The sequence below is a fragment of the Enhydra lutris genome, unplaced genomic scaffold (genome assembly GCF_002288905.1).
Source record: "Enhydra lutris kenyoni isolate GAN:26980312 unplaced genomic scaffold, ASM228890v2 scaffoldscaffold6, whole genome shotgun sequence".
In the NCBI taxonomy this organism is placed as follows: Eukaryota; Metazoa; Chordata; class Mammalia; order Carnivora; family Mustelidae; genus Enhydra; species Enhydra lutris.
The window spans coordinates 31,655,212-31,673,383 of record NW_019154090.1 but is presented as its reverse complement, the minus strand read 5'-3'; the positions used below and the strand labels follow the sequence as shown (position 1 = coordinate 31,673,383).

Sequence of the window (18,172 nt, the reverse complement as noted above, 5' to 3'; positions counted from 1 at the left end):
AAGAAAAGAAAAGAAAAGAAAAGAAAAGAAAAGAAAAGAAAAGAAAAGAAAAAATAAAATCTGTTTTTAAAAAGTGCTGGGATAATGTGATACCCACAGAAATAGCTAGAAAATTAATTTTTAGGAGAGATAATTTTTTTCTAAAATATCAACTAGAAAAAATGTAAACAAACAAAAAAATAGAAAAACTTTCCAATACAAAACATAATCACATATAGGAAAAGGTACCCGAATGGCATGAGACATCTCAACAGCAAGATGGAATCTAGAAGTCTACAGAACAGGGTCTTCAAAATTCTTAGTGAAAATGATCTGCAACTGAAAGTTATGCCCAATTCAAATCTCAATCAAGTATGGAGGATAGAATAAAGACATTTTAGTTGTTTTTAGAATAAAGACATCATGGACCTCTGAAACTCTGGCTGCCACAGTACATCCTTACACAGGAAAGAACAGAAGGTTGCACTCCACCAAAAGGAAACTCTCAACAAGGAAGGCACAGAAACTTGGAAAAATAGACCCAACACAGAAGACAGTCAACAGAAATTCCCAGAATAATAGCAAAAAAGAATTCTCAGCTTACAAAACAACACATACCAATTATTCAGGTAACCTCACAGGAACATTATCTGTTATGCTAAAACCTGGATACAATTTCTTTGTTCAAAAGGGAAATATCTGATCAACCTTTGTAAAGTAATACAACAAAATACAAAAATAACTCTAAAAAATTGGAGGCATGAAAGTATGTGCACACATGCACACACATACAAGATCATTTGGATCTTGAATAAAATCAACAGAATGTTGCTTAGGTTCCTTTCCCCTCCACAAATTATATTAGAATGAGAGTACCCTTGCCCCTTCAACATCCCCAACCGTATAAAGACCAAAATTCTGACTTTCAAAGAAACACATAAACATTAATCCAGTTTATTTTTTAATTTGGCATGGGAATTTAAAAGCCTAAAAATAAAAGAGAAAAAGAGCCTGTAGATTGAGAAGACTATACTAGACTGAAATGCCATTACACTTCTTCCTATCAAATGGCAATAACAACATGCTATGAAAGACCATGCGGCAATGTTTGCTTTATTCTCGGATTCTATTTCTAACACTTGGAAATTAACAGTTTAATCTAAACCAAGGGAGAAAAATTAACAAATACAGCTTAAGTAGAAAATGAACAACCAGAAAAGCACATGCAAAATAAAAAGCAAAAGATCGTAAAATTTAGTTAGAAAGAGTATTCAGATAATGTACAAACTATACATATTTATATATATATATATTATATATATATACATATATGATTTCAAGTTGCATAACAATGTCTAAGTAAAACTAGTAATGTGAAATTTTATAAACATTTTCAGGATTTCAGAGCTCTCATTTTTTTCTGATTAAACTGTACTAAATAAGCAACAGACTTAAGAAAACTTTAAATTGCTTTCAAAAACCAGGCACTAAGTAGGAATATAAAATACCATTTCAAAAAATTCTAAATATGAATTGGCAATGTGAAATAATATTTGCTTAAATTTAACTTCAAACAATCTAAAACAACAGATTCTGCTAATAAAACAAGGACATAAATTCTAAAGTAAAATAACAGCTTGACAATCAGAGCAGTTCAATGGTTTAAAATTAGGGAAACAGTTTAAAGTTGAAAAATATATTTTTAAAACAAAAATTATTTGTCTCTCAATCAAGAGAAATTCTAAACTGACTAATGTTATTCTTCCCTATGCTATTTAAAAGTACGCAGGATGGCGTTCTTACCTGGAATAAGATCTGCATAGGTCAAGCTAACATATAAGATGCTGATAAGTATTTTATCAGCAAGTGGATCAAGAGCACTTCCCAAAGCTGATTTTTGATTGGCCCAGTTTCGAGCAATAAATCCATCCAACTGAAAATAGAAGTTTTTTTTTTAAAACAAATGTCATAATAGATACAGAGTAGATATCTTGAAGGTTAATAGATACCAGAATAACAAGTATATTTTCATAAAATGTTAATAAAACCTCTTCTGTTTCTTACCCTCAAACCTTCTCATTCTTTCACTGGTTTGGTCTAAAAACAATTTCATTTTTCTACAGTACTTTTCTTTCTCAAGGCCTTCCAGTATTTCTTTTATTTTCATAAGGCCCTGTTGTGGGTTGAATCCAAACACAAACAGAGATTTAAAGGACCCCCAACAAAGCCATAGAAAGCATGGCGGACAGAACACGGACTGGCAGCCACTCCTTTGAGTCTTGGGTTATTTCACTACAGCCAAAATAGCTGCTTTTGCTTGCAAGGACTACCTGTTAACTCTAAGACTTCGATTTTCACTCCTACCTACTTTTCTATGGTAAGAACCAACACAACAGTTCTCACTGTTATTTTTTGTTTAGTGCAACTGTTAATTCCATGTTTGACTGTATGTGAATAAAAAACTCAATCATCAGGGGCGCCTGGGTGGCTCAGCTGGTTCAGTTGTCCAGCTTTTGGTTTTTGGCTCAGGTCATGATCTCACGGGTCATGAGATCCCAGCCCTGTATTGGGCTCCGTATTGGGCTCCGCATTCAGCTCCACATTCAGTGGGGAATCTGCTTAGTAAGACTCTCTCCCTCTGTCCCTCCCCACTCACCTGCATGTGTGTGCTTTCTCTCTCTCCTCTAAAATAAATAAATCTTAAAAAAAAATAAAAAAATCAATCCTCTGTACCCGGCCTACTTAAAAATCTTCATATGAAAATTACTTACTCACTATTCCTGGAAGCCAATCATATTTTAAAGCAGAAGTCATACATGGTTATCAATGGGCCAAATGGGGCCTGCGAGCAGCTTTCTGCTTAACCTGTCCAGAGCTTTCAAAACCATAAATTAGTTGCCAATATTTAAATATTCAAGTCTTACCACAAAAGTCCAGATCTCTAATTTCATTTGAGAAATGGAAAGATCTGATTATCCTGGGGCCACAAGATGAATTGAAAGCAACTATCTATCACCTATTCCCATTAAATAAGGGAGGTTATTTTCTGGCTTTCCATGTCTCTACCTGGCTTTCATTCACTTTATTTAATTTCAAGCTTCAACAAATGTTTGAATTTTCTAGTCCTATTTCCAAGGACAAAGAACCAAAGAGAAATCAACTTAGACATAATTTAGCATGTACATTTTAAAGGATAAATAAGTCCTCTGTATCTCAAGTACTCCAGTGAGTGAGTTAGAGGTCTATGGTTAAGAACTTGCTCTTTAGCAGCAGAACATAACTGGTTCAAGTCCTGGCTCAGCCCTTTACTATGTGACCTTGGGGAAATTATTTGGCCCAAACTTCCCTTTCCTCATCTGTATAACCTACCTCAAAGGGTTTATTGTCTTCAGCACATAATGGAATTAATACTATTTAGTACTCAGTAAATCCTCAAGGAAAAAAAAGCAGTTACTAGCTTTTACTACAGCCACTGAAAGAACCTATTTTCTAGTAAATATACTACATGTAACAATGTTTAGAACTGGGCACTGGGACCTTGGAAGATTCAGGTTTCAGTTCAGCTTTTGATCTCAAGGAACTTAACCCTCCACTTTTTCACTAGCATTCTGGTCTGGTCCTCCCTGTTCTTCTACTTACATTAGATTCCAAGGTGACCAACATCATCGCTCCTTTGCAGACATCTGTAACTCTCTCACTTCACTCTCTATCCACCCTTACACAAAACTATCCATGTACTTACTCCAGGCCTGCACCTAATCAACCGACCATTGCTCGAGAACACGCAAGTGGGCTAAACTGGTCTCACTTCAAATTCGGAATCATAAATCTCCCATGGGCGCTCAGTACTGCCTGGCAATCCCACACCTGACTATTTACCTTTTCTTTTCGCACTGTCTGTTCGCACTTCAAGCTTACTCCTCCTTCACTCCCAAAGCCTCTCACTCTAACTCATGATCATATCTATACTTTCCTTGAAAAACAGAAACAGATTGTTAGCACTCCCTTATATTCCCACCCACAAATCCACCACCTACCTGCTGTACCCAGACACATTCTCTGCCTTCCCTGATTCATGATCCCAGGCCCTCTCATCTTCTCTGATTTGCCTCTCTACTCCCCCATCTCTCTTGCATCATCGATTTCCTCCTTTCTGTCTGGTCATTTAATTAACCAGGTAATTAACAACAAAAATTTCCCCAGTACTACCTTCCTTGACCTACTTCCCTATACCCCTATAAAGCAAAACCTTCTCAAAGCCATGTGTATTGTCATCATACCTCACATTTGTCGCCAAACCACTCTGACTGTCCCCACTCCTCTAGAGATGGTGCTCATGAAGATCACCAATGAATTCAACATTTTTAGCATACTTGACCTTAACACAATTGAAGCACTGTCTTCACTTAACTTTTGGTACACCTGATGGTCTAATTTTCTTCCTTTCTCACCAGCTCTTCTTTCTCAGTGTCCTTCACGGGCTCCTTTTCTATTGCTTCACCTACTGCTCATTTCTCTGACCCCTTCTCTTCTTTAATCCAGCCAAAAATCACTTCACCCAGACTTGACCATCCATATGCTGATAACTCTCAAATTTATCTCTAACCCTGACTTCTTCCAACTCCAAACTACGACTACCGAACTGATTACCTCTACGTTGACAGGCACAGCAACTCTTGGTACTTTTCTATTCTGTCCTACCCTGAGTGTTGCTCATCACAGAAATTGTTACCTTCATGCACTAGTTGTTGAAAAGAAAACAAAAAGTAACAGCCTTTCAGACGTATTTCTCTCACTACACATATGCAATCCACTGACGTATCAACTCAATCTTCAAAACACATCCCAACTCACTCATTTCTCTCCAAACTCCCACCCAGACCAAGCTACTACCACTGCCACTCCCCTAGGTAACTGTAAGCCTCCTAATCAGCCTCTCTGCTTCCATTCTTGCCTTCCTACAACCTATTTCCCATATACAACATCAATCAGGCCTTGTCATTCCCCTGCTTAAATTCCCCACGACTCCCACTATCTGCCCAGTGGCCAATCTAGAGGCATCAAAACCTCCATGAAGTAAATGTGAAACATGGTGCCAGATAGCTCAGGTTTTCGCATACACTGTATATTTAGAAAAATGTAAATGAGGCCTGTCTGAGTTCAGTGAATACGGCAATCTCATGTGGCAGCTAAAAAAAGGTATGAGGAAAAGAAGAGCAAATCCAGTAACTAAAAAAAGATCTTTTCACATTAAAAAAAAAAATCCATTATCAATATAACGGCCTTTGACAGACCTGGAGTGTGTCTGAGTAGAGACCTTCAGGCTCCAGAGATAAAAGCAAGGACAAAAAGAAAAAAAAAAAGAGAGAGAAAAGAAAGAAAGAAATTGTGAGAATGGGGAGAAAGAGTGACAAATAGGAGCTAAACTCTGAAAAAAAAAAAAGTGGGAACCATTCTGAGATGCATATTTGGAAATGCTATATAATGCAAATGTCCTCCTTTGTTTACCCTGCAAATTCTTCACTTAATCCTGTATTGTTCACCGGTGCTAAGGGGCAGGTGGAAATCTGTGTCTGTGAACCTCAAACGGAATAGCTGACATAACAGATACTATACAACTGTTATTTATAGAAAATTAGTTTATCTTCACCCTCATTAAGTAAGTATCAAGCAATACTTTCCAAACATAAATCAGTCTGAAGAGGCACCAAACCATTACTGCCTGTCTGGGCGCTCACACAGATCTCAGACCAGCCTTGTATGAGGATATAATGTATTTATTTCTACATGTGAACTCTGCCCTGATCTTAAACTTCTCCTCTATCTTTCCACCACTTTCCTCAACTGTGTTTTTGGAGGACGTGTAATTTAAAAAGTAATTTTAAATCCCTTATGCAACAAGGTGGGTGATAAATACAATTAAAGTCACACATGCTGATGGCTGGTAGTCCACAAAAGCCTATTTCACACATACGCTGCCTTCCATTATAAAATTATTTCCCAAGTTCTAATTTGATATAACCCAAATAAATCCTTCCCTCCTCTGAAACTGACACAGTGATATAAAAGGGCTATTTTTTCATCTGTCCATCTACTGGGGGAGTGGAAGAAGGAAGGATGCCTAATGCCTGGCCCAGGGCAGGATCTTCTGCTGGGTTAGTCAGACAGACATTGCAGAGCAGGGATCAGAAACCAAATCTGTGTGGATGCTTAAAGCCTCCCACCAGCATAAACCTGAGTAGAGCTCTGACCTCTACAAGCTCCCTGGTCACAAGAACTGACCCACTGTTTCTGCCCCTCACCAGCCAAACCAATTGCTGTTAAAGATCGGAGTATTTCTATTACAATAAACAGAAAAATAGTCTCATAACTTCTCTCCTTTATTTCTATCCCTAAAGCAAATACTTGGCTTCTTGGGAATTTCTAAGGGTTTTTCTTTAACTAAAAAGTTAAAAACCAAGAGTAAAAAGCACTCCTCCTATGCCTCCCAATAACTTTCACTTCCTTCCTTATATCACTTAAAAAATAAAGAGTTCCATACAGACGTTAAAGACAAGTCCTTATACAAAGTACTGGGTCAAACGCATCTTGAGGATTTCCTTCCAGGAAAAAGCAGACCAAGTCTGTGCTATTTCAGTGTACCAGAGACCCTGGGATTTGAAAGGGGAGCAAAACAGGGGGAGTGCATTTACAACTTACCAAATCAGTTAGCCCAGCTAAAGCAAAAACTCCTAGTGCAATATTAAAATCCTCTTCAATAATCAAATAGCCCAAAACTGGGGCCAAGCCAATTCTTGTCATTGACAACATATTTGGGATAGTCCATGGGTTTTCATACTGAAACACAAAGACAACAAAATTTAAATTAAATGCTAGGAATTCATACTTTAACCATATTAGAAAAATATGCTTACACCAACTTAGGAGTCAAAAACTATATAAACTTTAAATTTAATACTTTGACTTTTAAAATCCATTCTGTTGTTTACAGACCGTAGCTCTAAAACTGTCAGAAATACAGAAGATGAAGATATGTCATATGCCCATAAAGTGTCTGCTATATAGAGAGTGTGTGTACATACACGTACACACACACACATATTTCCTAAACAGAGAAAAGAATATGTATTATTCACCATATAGGTCAAGGCTTTAATATAGGACTTCAGGATTAGAATTAAAACCTTACAACACTCTGCTTTTAACAGTGTAACTTCAAGAAGATCTTATACTTCAAGTAGAAAGCCTAGATGGAAGTATCAGGGAAAAACAAACAAACAAACAAAAACAAGCCAAATTATCAACCCCAGGCATTTTGGCCTAAAATGCTTAGCAAATAACTTCTCTCCCTCCCCTGCACATACCCATCAAAGGAAGGCTAAATGCTGTACAGTATATGGACATATGATGAAGAGGGGAAAAAAATTTAATTCCATGATCTCATCACTGAATGGATAATTGCTGGAACAAAATGGGAGATAGAAATAGGGATTGAGACCTTTAGGAAATAAAGAGAAATTATGTAAATCTGTTCAAAACAGCCATGAAAATGAAATGTTAAAATTTCCACCTAGAATATGAGGGCTTTAATATTCCTTGAAACTTCATTTGGAGCCAAGCTGTTTGAAGTTGGCACTAACAAAAGGGCTCTTTGGCAGCTACTATGAAGAACATTACTTACTTGCCAAACAAAATGTTGCATGAGAATATTTCAACTTTAAAATGCCCCACCCTAGTGGAGCTAAGATACCCTGCCCAACAGGATACAGAAATAATACCAAGAAAATGTCTCCCTAAAGCCTGGACTTTTTCTCTACTGGTGAAGGTTGCCAACTCCTACCCCATGGGACTATCTCCTCACGAGACTAACCCTACTCTTAATTAGTAACCAATTAATCTGAACCTTAACTTTGATTAAGTTAACAGTGACAGTTTCCATTTCTAAAGAAATCTTTTCAAATTCCATGAACCATCCCATAAGAAAAAGCAGTTCTCTAAAGATACTAAATTTGTGTTTATTAACGAACTGGTAAGAAATGTTTACCTTAATTTGAAAAGAGAATGGGGTTGTTATGGCAGAATACTGCCACTGAAAGCTACAGAAAAAACTTCAAATTCTCCGGAAACAAATCACCAAACAAGAAGTAGTACAAACCTCTTCTCAAGGACCCTTTATTGAAAGTAGAACACATTATGTAATGAAATGGGAAAATTCTGGGAACATATTCCAAATTCAAGTTCAAAGGTCAGAGTGTTTCAGAACCCAGAGAAAAAACTCTGTTTACCATGGTCTGTTTACCATAATGTGGTACCGAGTAAGTCAAACACTGATCCAATATTACAGCAACTCGGGGTGGGGGTGGGGAGGGAAGTTCATGACTGAGAAAAAGGAATCACAAAACAAAAGGTCAAAATAGAGTCCCAAGTGCTCGCTTAGGCAGCACATATACTAAAATAGAGTCCCAAAATTAATGTCAGAAATACCCATAGGGCAAAATTAAAGACAAAGTTGCAAACAGCCAGATCATTTCATTTGGCGAATTAATCAACAGAACTATAATGTTGTTGGAACAGTGAAAGAGACTTATTTTTAGCTCCATATAAAATATTTTAAAGTACCTCATTAATTTCTAATCATTACATTTGCAAAAGTATATAAATTACAATTAAGAGAGCTAATCTCAGATTACCCAACCAGATAACCTGTGGCATACTCGACCAACTACTGCGGCTCTGGGAAGGACTTCAGCCACCATATGGCAACCTCAAAGCATCCAGCATTCAAACCCCGACATACTTTAGCTATTAGTGGAGCTGAGACCCCGGCCAGGATGTGGCCACCTCAACCCATGCTGTACAACTGATGAAAGCGGTACAGGGCCCACTGAAGACATAACAATTGAAGATGTAATAATTGCATGAGCCTTGCTAACATGACATCAAAAGCTCTCCCACATTCATGCTCTGGTGTCTGCTGCTTGGGCAGTATTTCAAAAGGTAAGCGGACAAATATTTTGTTCTATTACCTCAAAAAAAAAAGAGTTGTAATCTTCTTCTATAATTAGAGATTAAAGAATCCTTTAATTACGATTAATTATCCTTCATCTTGTAATACATAAGGTTACCAAAGGTCAAATGATAGTGAACCAAACCTGCACAAACCAAAAGGCTTGTATACTCTTCTAAAGATTCCTACTGACTTGCCCTAAACATTGGGGAATGGCTTCAGAGAATTAAAAATAGACTTAATAAGACAAGTGAAGGCTATTTTTACCAATGCAATATCCTGTGGCCGATCCCGCTTAAGGTGCGGACAGAAAGGGGGTAGGGAAGGAGGAATTCTAACTTGACCGCCGAGACTAAAGGTGGACTCGGCTGGCACCTCTGAAATTCATCCCAACTGAATGACCTGCCCGTTACTCTTCAGGGAACGGTTTACAAGTTCTGGAACGGAAATGTCTGACTTGGGGCAGTCAGAGCACGTATCTTCCTCCAAGTCCGACCTCCGTGAGGGCCCGCGATCCCCACCCAGGGTTGCCCCTCCACCGCCTCCTCTATACATACCAGGCTGGTGGCGCTCGCCTGGCCCCATCGGCCGCCCCGGGCCTCCGCGGCGGCGTCCTCTCCGGCTGTGGGCCCGGGAGCCGCCTTCCCCGCGCCGGAGCAGTGGCCCCGTGGGTTGGCCCCTGGCAGCCGCAGACCGAGCGCGGCGGGGCGCAGCCACCAGCGCTCCACCAGGCAGCCTAGGCAGCCAGGCACCGAGCGCAGCAGAGCCCCGCGGGCGCGCCCCTTGCCCGGCCGCACCCCTGGCGCCCATGCCGCGCTGCGAAGGAACCCCCACGAGCCGCGGGCCACGCGCGAAGCCAGCATGGCCCTGCCGCCGGGCCGCGAGGACACAGGCGGCGAGAGCTCAGCAGCCGGGGGCACTGGCGAGCCGCCTCTCCATAGAGTGCCCACAACGTCGGGGAAGCTCAGCCGCCTCCATTGCAGTTTTCAAACCCCAGCACGCTTTGCTTATACAGGTGGCCCGGAGCCGCCAAGGACGATGCCTTCGCGACGCTTTTGCGACACCGTCGGCGCTGGCCTTCCCAGCGCCCCCGGAGGTAGCAGAAGGAGCGTTGCGTTAGGCACGGTGGGGTAGCTGGGAGCCGTAGGTTCGTGGTGCGGTGGCTTTCTTGCTGCCGTGGTCGGGAGCTGAGGTCTGCGGGGAGGGGAGCACAGGAACTAGTAGGGCTGAGTGACGGTGGGGCCGATGTGGCCCGAGAGCGTAGGAGCCGTTTCGGGTCTCGGCCTGAAGCCCTTCGAGGCCCGTGGCCTGCAGAAGACCCCCGACTCCGGGGTGTGTGCGGCGCTCCGGGGGTCCTCGTGGGAGGGTTAAATATTAAATTATAAATTTATTAAATTAAATTATTAAATTATTAAAGTAAATTATAATTAAATATAATATATAAAGTGTCTGGTACAGAAGCCATTAATACAAGCTCCCTGCCTTTTTCCCTCTTTTGAGCGTTTAATACGCCAAAAATGTGGGGATTAGAAAATGACAAGTTTACCAGGAAAGTGTTTATTACAGCTAGGTTCTAGTGCATTCTCCCATTTAATCCTTCCAGCAACTCCAAAATAGGAAATTTAGGCTGAGAGAGGTTAAGAAACTTGCTTATTAGAGGAATATCCAAAATAAGAATGAGCTTATCATTGATCAATATTATTATACATTAATTATTAATATTGCAAGTATATTGATTGCTGACATATTTTGCATTAATATTGCAATGTTGCAGAACTGTTTTCTTAATTGGGTTCTGTGTCAAATTCGGTTTGAATGGGTCTTGGCTGCCTCAGCACTGTTTCGCCCCCACACCCCACCCCAGCCCTATCTGTGATGACAGACCCACTTTAAAATTGATCTTGAACTCTTAGTTCAGGTAGTTAGGAAAGGAAAAGACTACCTGAATTTGAAAATCATTGTAGATCTGAGTATTTATCAAAAGAAATCTTTCATGTCTTATGTGCACATTGAAATATGACATTGTGAGGAAAGTTAAACTTTCTGATTTAGCAATGTGAAAATAATTTTTTAAAAAACCATAAATAAAATAAAACCATATTGGAAACAAATACCTACAGTTCTCATAGACAGACATTGGATAGTCTTGTGAAGTGAGAATGTGCACTATTTCAATCTCTCCTGTGCTTTTCACTCACTAAATTGCCTTTATTCGCTCTTTCCACTTCTTCCTAATTTAAGACAGTTTCTCACTGTTTCTTGGGAGTTTTCTCTATGCTCCGTCTGCCTGTAATAGTTGGCACTATGTGGTCTTTTATCATGGTAATCATTTTCCAGTATATACTCGTTTCAGATCATGTTAAGTGTATACAATGATGTATATCAATTACAGGTAAAACTGGAAAAATTTAATACGTATATATTATATATATATATATAATACATATATATTAAGCCAACTTTACTATGAACTACTGATAGTACTGCGAAATACAAAGTAGGACAGCAAAGGGTCTGGCATTTTGGCCTAAAGGACAATGACAGGCTAATACATAGGACTAAAAAGTAGGGGTGCTTGGCTGGCTTGGTCAGTGGAACGTGCGACTCTTGATTTTGGAGCTATGAGTTTGAGCCCCATATTGGGTGTAGAGATTATTTAAAAATCTTTAAAAAATAAATAATAATGAGTAACAGTGCTTCTAGCATTGCATTTCCCTAACATTTTAAGACAGGAGAATATCCAAGTATTAATCTCTGATTTCATTTTCTAGAACATGACAGGTGTCAATAAATTAACAGGTTAATCTGGGATGAAGGATGTAGAAAATGCAGAAACCCCGGAAAACAATTTCAGGTATAAGATAGTAGGTACATAAAGTAAATAAAGAGTGTAACATATTTCCTAACATAGTTTGGAGGAGGGCAAAGGAAACCTTAAAATTCTACTGTTAGTATTTGTTTTATAGTAAGTTCATTTTCTGTTTTATAAATCTATAATTGTTCATTTCTATCCAGTAAGATTGAATAGGTGGGCAGCTTACATGTCTGAGGGGATTGGGAATCTCTGTCACTGAACTTTTCCCCCAAATTGGGAAAAAATAATTAGAGAAGTCTGTAACAAAAATCCAAATAAGAATCCATATGTAGGGGCGCCTGGGTGGCTCAGTCAGTTAAGTGTCTGCCTTCCACTCAGGTCATGATCTCAGGGTCCTGGGATCAAACCCTGCCTATTTGGCAGGCTCCGTGCTCAGCAGGGTGTCTACTTCTCCCTCTGCTTCTCCCCCACTCTTTCTCTCTCTCTCTCAAATAAATAAAACCTTTAAAAAAAAATCCACATGTAAACCCTAATTCTCATGCATGAAATTAATTTCAAATTTTTTTTCTCTCTACTCTTTTTATTAGAATTATTTTTTTTAAAGAGCGAAAATATGCTAGTCAGGTATCTTATCCCAACTTCTCTGGTCAATCATATAACTGCTAACATTAAGAGAACCAAAGAATATGAAAAGAAAAATGATTATAAATAAATAACCTTGGATAATTAGCCAATTGACAGTGTACTTTAGTTCTGTGAAAACATAAATGCTTTTAACAGCCACTAATATCTATAGTGCAATCACAGCGATACTGTGTTTGGCCCTTATCCTTTAATTGATCCTTTGCTGAGGAAGTTGTAAAAATAAAAATCCCGCCCTTAGAGAGTAGTAGTATCTTGCCACATTTATGCTTTCCGTGGTAAGTTGCAAAGCACTAAAGGTCTGGCTGTGCTATCAACACATCTGAGGCTTTTGGAAGAAAAAAAAAGACTCTATTCCAAATCTATTAATATTTTCTATTGATAAATTGACAAACTAGAAATATGTTTGCCCTCCCCTTATATCAGATATACGATGAAGCATAGGTTTGTTATTTATAATAATTTTTTCAGTCTGGGACACACTAAACTTGAGCCACTTTCTGTTTCTTGGGACCAGAAGAAAATAGTGATAATGCAAAGAAGTAGCTTTGCAAATGGATCTTATATAAATATAAATAATAATGATTTGAAGTTAAAGCAAACCAGAAAATTGAAATTGTTTCTCTAGGAATCAAGTTAAATTTTGTAGGAGTGAGCCATTAAGTATTGACACAAAAGCCAGTATCTAGTAACTAGTAAGGCACAGGTTTCAATCATTGTAATAAATACACCAACAGCCTTAAATAGAAAGGAATAAAATGATTTGATTTAGATTCAAAACACAAGAGAGGGAATTCATTGTAGGGCCAACCTCCTCAAGACTTGCAGAGATTAGCTCCAACAAAACTCTGTAATTTAGCTCACTCTTTAATTTATTAAGAGATTAAATTATTAACAGATCTAAACTAGGGGCACCTGGGCGGCTCAGTCGGTTAAGTGGCTGCCTCAGCTCCGGTCATGATCCCAGAGTCCTTGGATCAAGCCCCACATCAGGTTCCCTGGTCAATGGAGAGCCTGCTTCTCCCTCTCCCTCTGCCTGCTGCTCTGCCTACTTGTGCTTTTCCTCTCTCTGTCAAATAAATAAAATCTTTAAAAAAAAAAAAAAGTGAACTAAACTATTTCTTTTTTGTCAACTTCTAGTGCTAATTTTCCGTTATTCCTTCCTGCAAAAGTACTGCTGGTACTAAATCTATCAAGGCTTTACCTAAGAGTTTTTAGGCAGTCCATTCTTGTAGGAACCTCTAAAAGAAATAAAAATGCTCACGAAGACAGGCATTATCTACAAACGAGGAAGTAAAAAAGTTGGTTTCAATATATTTACCCTCTTCCCTTTGCAATAGTTTAAAAATAACAAAGGGATTTTTAACATTATTTAGTGTATGACTTGCTTTATTTTCTGTTCTAGTTTTCCTTCCTGTCAAGAATTTAAGAATCTTGCTGTCCTTCTTGTCGCTTAGGGTACCCTGTTTTAATGTTTTTATCTATCCTTTCTATTTCAGGGCAAGTGGCTGAATTTTGGAAGGTGAGAAATCACCCTCATTAACCACCAGAAAAAAAATTAAACCAATGCTGTGGACTCCTTCAGTGATTTTCTTCTGAGAGAAGCCTTCAAATATGAGCACAAGGTAATTTTTTTTCCTCCACAGAATCCTAAGCATTTTAGTTCATTTTAAAGGGGTCCATGTAGGGACACCTGGCTGGCTCAGTTGGTGGAGCAAGTGACTCTTGATTTTGGGGTCTTGAGCTCAAGCCCCACGTTGGGTGTAGAGATTACATAAGAACAAATAAAGGGGTTCATGTAATTACTGAAAATGGAATGCAAATATGAGAATTTTTCAAGTGTTTTGTGTTTTGGGGGGCACTTGGGTGGCTCAGCCAGTTAAGCATCTGCCTTTAGCTCAGGTAATGATCTCAGGGTCCTGGGATGAGCTCACATTGGGCTCCCTGCTCAGTGGGCGGTCTGCTTCTCCCTCTCCCTCTGCCCCTCCCCACCCGCTCCTGCACTCTGTGTGTGTGTGTGTGTGTGTGTGTGTGTGTGTGTCTCTCTCTCTCATATAAATAAATAAAATCTTAAAAAAAGTGTTTCTGAATATGGTACATATTCTTTAGCTATTAATTTCCTGCACATACTTCATAGTCCTTAAGAATTGAGCAGAGTTATTATTCATATTTTTATAAACCATGTCTCCGTGTAACTCAGCATTAATTTTTTTCCCGGTTAAATCAGGTTATTGATTAACCTTATTTCTGGTGCACAGGCTGATACATAGGATAAGAGGGGACAGAGCTGGGCAGCTCAGTACTGATAGCATTAAAAACAGTTGTGTTTCTTGGCAAAATTGCAGTTAGACTAGGTCCCTTCAGACATTATGAACAAAGTACAGGGCTAGATCTCTTTTGAAACATTTTTCACTGCTTTCTTATTAAAATGCAGATTTTACCCAGTAAAACTAGATATTACCAAAGTAAGGTCAACTTGTGCAGATGTCAGCCAGAGTTTGGGATGGATTTTCTGGTACTAAAGCCAACCCTCTTTTCTGTTCTTATCAATTCCAAGCCCATTTCCCAGGAGGCAAATTAGCCTAAATGTATTCTTTCCCTTTTTCCACAAATACTTAGAAAATTGTTGTATACCAGTCATGTCCTAGATTCTAGGCAACCCGCACATGTCTCTGTTCTCAGAGAACTTACATGATTGCACACTATCTAGATTCCAGCCCCTAAAAGATAAAAAAAAAATGTCTTCCAAGGAATGTTTTCCAGATCTCCTATAGAATCTGGTAAAAGCTATAAAACATCTGCAACTTAAATTTTGTGTAAAATTTAAAGGATTCCTGTCACCCAGGAGACCCACTCACCAACCCCAAGGTAAGAACCACTAGGCAGTGCTCACTCAACCCTCTGAGCTCAGAGTTCAGGTGGTCTTCGGAGCCGTTTGCCGTGTTCCCAGGAGTCAAGTCTTGTGCTTGGTCTCTGCAGCCCCTAATCTCATATATTAGGTGGAGAAAACACAGGGCTGTCACCTCAACTTTTCTTTTAGAGCCATTGACTTAGCAACCCAGAGGGGCACCTGGGAGGTTCAGTCCTTAAGCATCTGCCGAGGTTCTGGGATCGAGCCCCGCATCAGGCTCCCTGCTAGGCTGGGAAGCCTGCTTCTCCCTCTCCTACTCCCCCGTGTCGTGTTCCCTCTCTTGCTGTCTCTGTTTCTGTCAAATAAGTAAAATCTTAAAAACAACAAAACAAAACTTAGCAACCCAGAAATTCTCCCTTTTTGTTCTTGGCCTTGGTGAAGATATGTGACCTTTCTCTGAGAACTGCCCGAGAGGCATCTGGTCCCTTTCAAGAACCTCTAGTCTTGCTGCTGTTTAGGTAACCTCTGATGGCACAGAACTACAGCCAAAGGGCGGGGAGTGGGGAGGTGGGAAGGCGGCATCTCATGGTGTCATAGGGGAGGTGTCAATAACAAAATATTAAAAAAGCCTGGGTGCCTCATTGGGTTGAGCCTCTGCCTTCAGCTCGGGTCATGATCTCGGGGTCCTGGGGTCAAGCCCCGCATTGGGCTCTCTGCTCAGCAGGGAGCCTGCTTCCCCCTCTCTCTCTGCCTGTCTCTCTGACTGCTTGTAATCTCTGTCAAATAAATAAATAAAATCTTTTTTAAAAAAATGTTAAAAACTTCCACAACTGAAATTTTAGCTGAGAGTTTTTTTCACTGAGCAATTATTCAACATTCAGAGAGCAGGAGACAACAGAATGACATGACTTGCCTTTTTTTTTTTTTTTTTCTCTAGCAGGTTTTCAGCGTTATGACTACATTTTGGCCGCTACTGTTAGAATACCATGTACGAGATGTTGTATTAGTGTCCTATGGCTACTTGCAACACATTGCCGCACACTTAGTGCCTTCACACAAATTTATGACCTTAGAGCTCTGTAGGTCAGAGTTTGACGCGGGTCTCCCTGGGCTTTAAACGTCAAGTTGCTGACAGGGCTGTGTTCCTCTCCAGGGGGTTGTTTCCTTGCCTTTTCCAGATTCCAGAGCCCACCCACATTCCTTGTCTGATGCCTCCTCCCTCTGTCGGAAAAGCCAACGTGTTGCATCTGTTGTGCCTTTTTCCTGCAGTCTTCCTCTCACTGACGCTGTCGTTCTGCCTCCCTCTGCCACTTTCAAGGTTATGTCTGATTATATCAGGCCTGTCTCCCAATTTTAGGATCAGCTAAAATTTAGGATCAGCAACCTTAATTTTCCTTTGCCATGTAAGCCAACATAGTCATAGGTTCTGGGGACTAGAACCTGAGGACGATCGAAGCTGTATATACACATGGTAACTAATATCACCATGGAGAAAAGCTGATGATGGAAATCAATAGGTACACTCTACCTTTCCATCCCCAGGCCGACTCCCTAGAGCAAACCTAATACATCTTGTCTGTTTTTAGTTCTAATGGTTACCTCCATAACTTTAAATAAAGCCAGTATGCAGTTTGTGTGAATTAATGTTGCCTTCTAACCATAAGTATTGTGTAATGATCTGGGTGGGATGCTTTGGATAAGGATGAATCCCTGAGGGCTTAGTTGCTGGAAACACAAACGACGGTAACCACAGTAAGAAGAAGGATTGCACAATGGAATTGGGTGCTTGTCATGTTGTTGGAAGGGTGGAGGCATGGGCGCTCTGTGCTGGGTCTCCAGAGCTGACTCCCAGGAAAAGGTGGAAGGTCTGGCTTGCTGCAGGAGCCACTACCCCCATGACAGTGAGGAAGGTGGAGAATGGGAGCTGCTGCCATCACCCCCCAGCTGCTTCGCAACTACTGCTAGGATTCTGGTGCAGAGAAATTAAATGTCTTGACTGCATATGCCATGTTGGAGGAAGATGGTTCTCTCCTCACTTCCACCTTCCAAATCCCACACAGGACGTCTCATCAGTGCAAGCCAGCTCTCACTCAGAACGCTAGCTGCAAAAGGAGTGTGGAAATGTCAGGTTTCTTTGCTTCCTAGTCTCTGTGTGATAGGAAAGCCTACCAGGAGGTAGGAATGAAGGTTGGATATCAAATCGCTGTATTCACGACCTTCACCTCTTTGGCTCGGCAATATGCATATACAAAATTCCACCCATTCATAACCTTCTGTATAACAATAGCAACTATAACACATTAATGCAAGAACCCTTTTTCCCCTCCTTTATAAAAGGAGAGTTATTCATACAGGCCCATCACTGACTATGTGATACACGTTCCTCTTCTGTTTCGGCTGCATTCTCACCTTGATAACCTCTATCCTTAGGACTAAATTGTCAAGTTAATTACCAATCCATTTAAAACACGAGAGGAAAATAAGAGGGGAAGGTAAATTGGTTAATGTACAGTGCAGAGCTCTCCCCAGCTGGTCATGAGGGCCATGAAGTTGTTGTTAATGTTTAGAACTATCTTCCTCCATTCCCATTCCTTACTCCCTTTTTGCTCTGTAAGCATCTCAGCTGCTCTGAATTTTTTACCTTGTGGAGTGACTCAAAGCTTCATTCCTGAGGAGTTTGAGCCTACAGAGATCTTGCCTGTAGCCTTCCATCATCCCTTACTGGTGGATGTGAATATAGTAGGAGCTGCCCCAGAAGATTCTTTTTGAGATTCAGAAATGTCCCCCATGCCCCCATTTAGAGGAGTGACTCAGTTTCCCCCTCATTCTCAGGTAAACCCATTAATCCTCTTTTTGTTTTCTACTTCCATCTCAACTT

At 40.1% G+C, this 18,172-nt stretch overlaps 1 protein-coding gene across 1 annotated transcript in view; it reads right to left on the bottom strand.

The window, feature by feature from the left end:
* Positions 1-9,996, bottom strand: part of LOC111141729 (cardiolipin synthase 1) — a 24,226-nt gene extending 14,230 nt beyond the window's left edge. The window contains exons 1-3 of the mRNA XM_022494519.1: positions 9,544-9,996; positions 6,679-6,816; positions 1,783-1,912 (exon numbers count right to left, since the gene is read on the bottom strand). Of these exons, the coding sequence (XP_022350227.1) occupies positions 1,783-1,912; positions 6,679-6,816; positions 9,544-9,849 (574 nt within the window). The 5' untranslated portion in view covers positions 9,850-9,996. The remainder of the gene's footprint in view (positions 1-1,782; positions 1,913-6,678; positions 6,817-9,543) is intronic.
* Between the last annotated feature and the right edge of the window lie 8,176 nt (positions 9,997-18,172).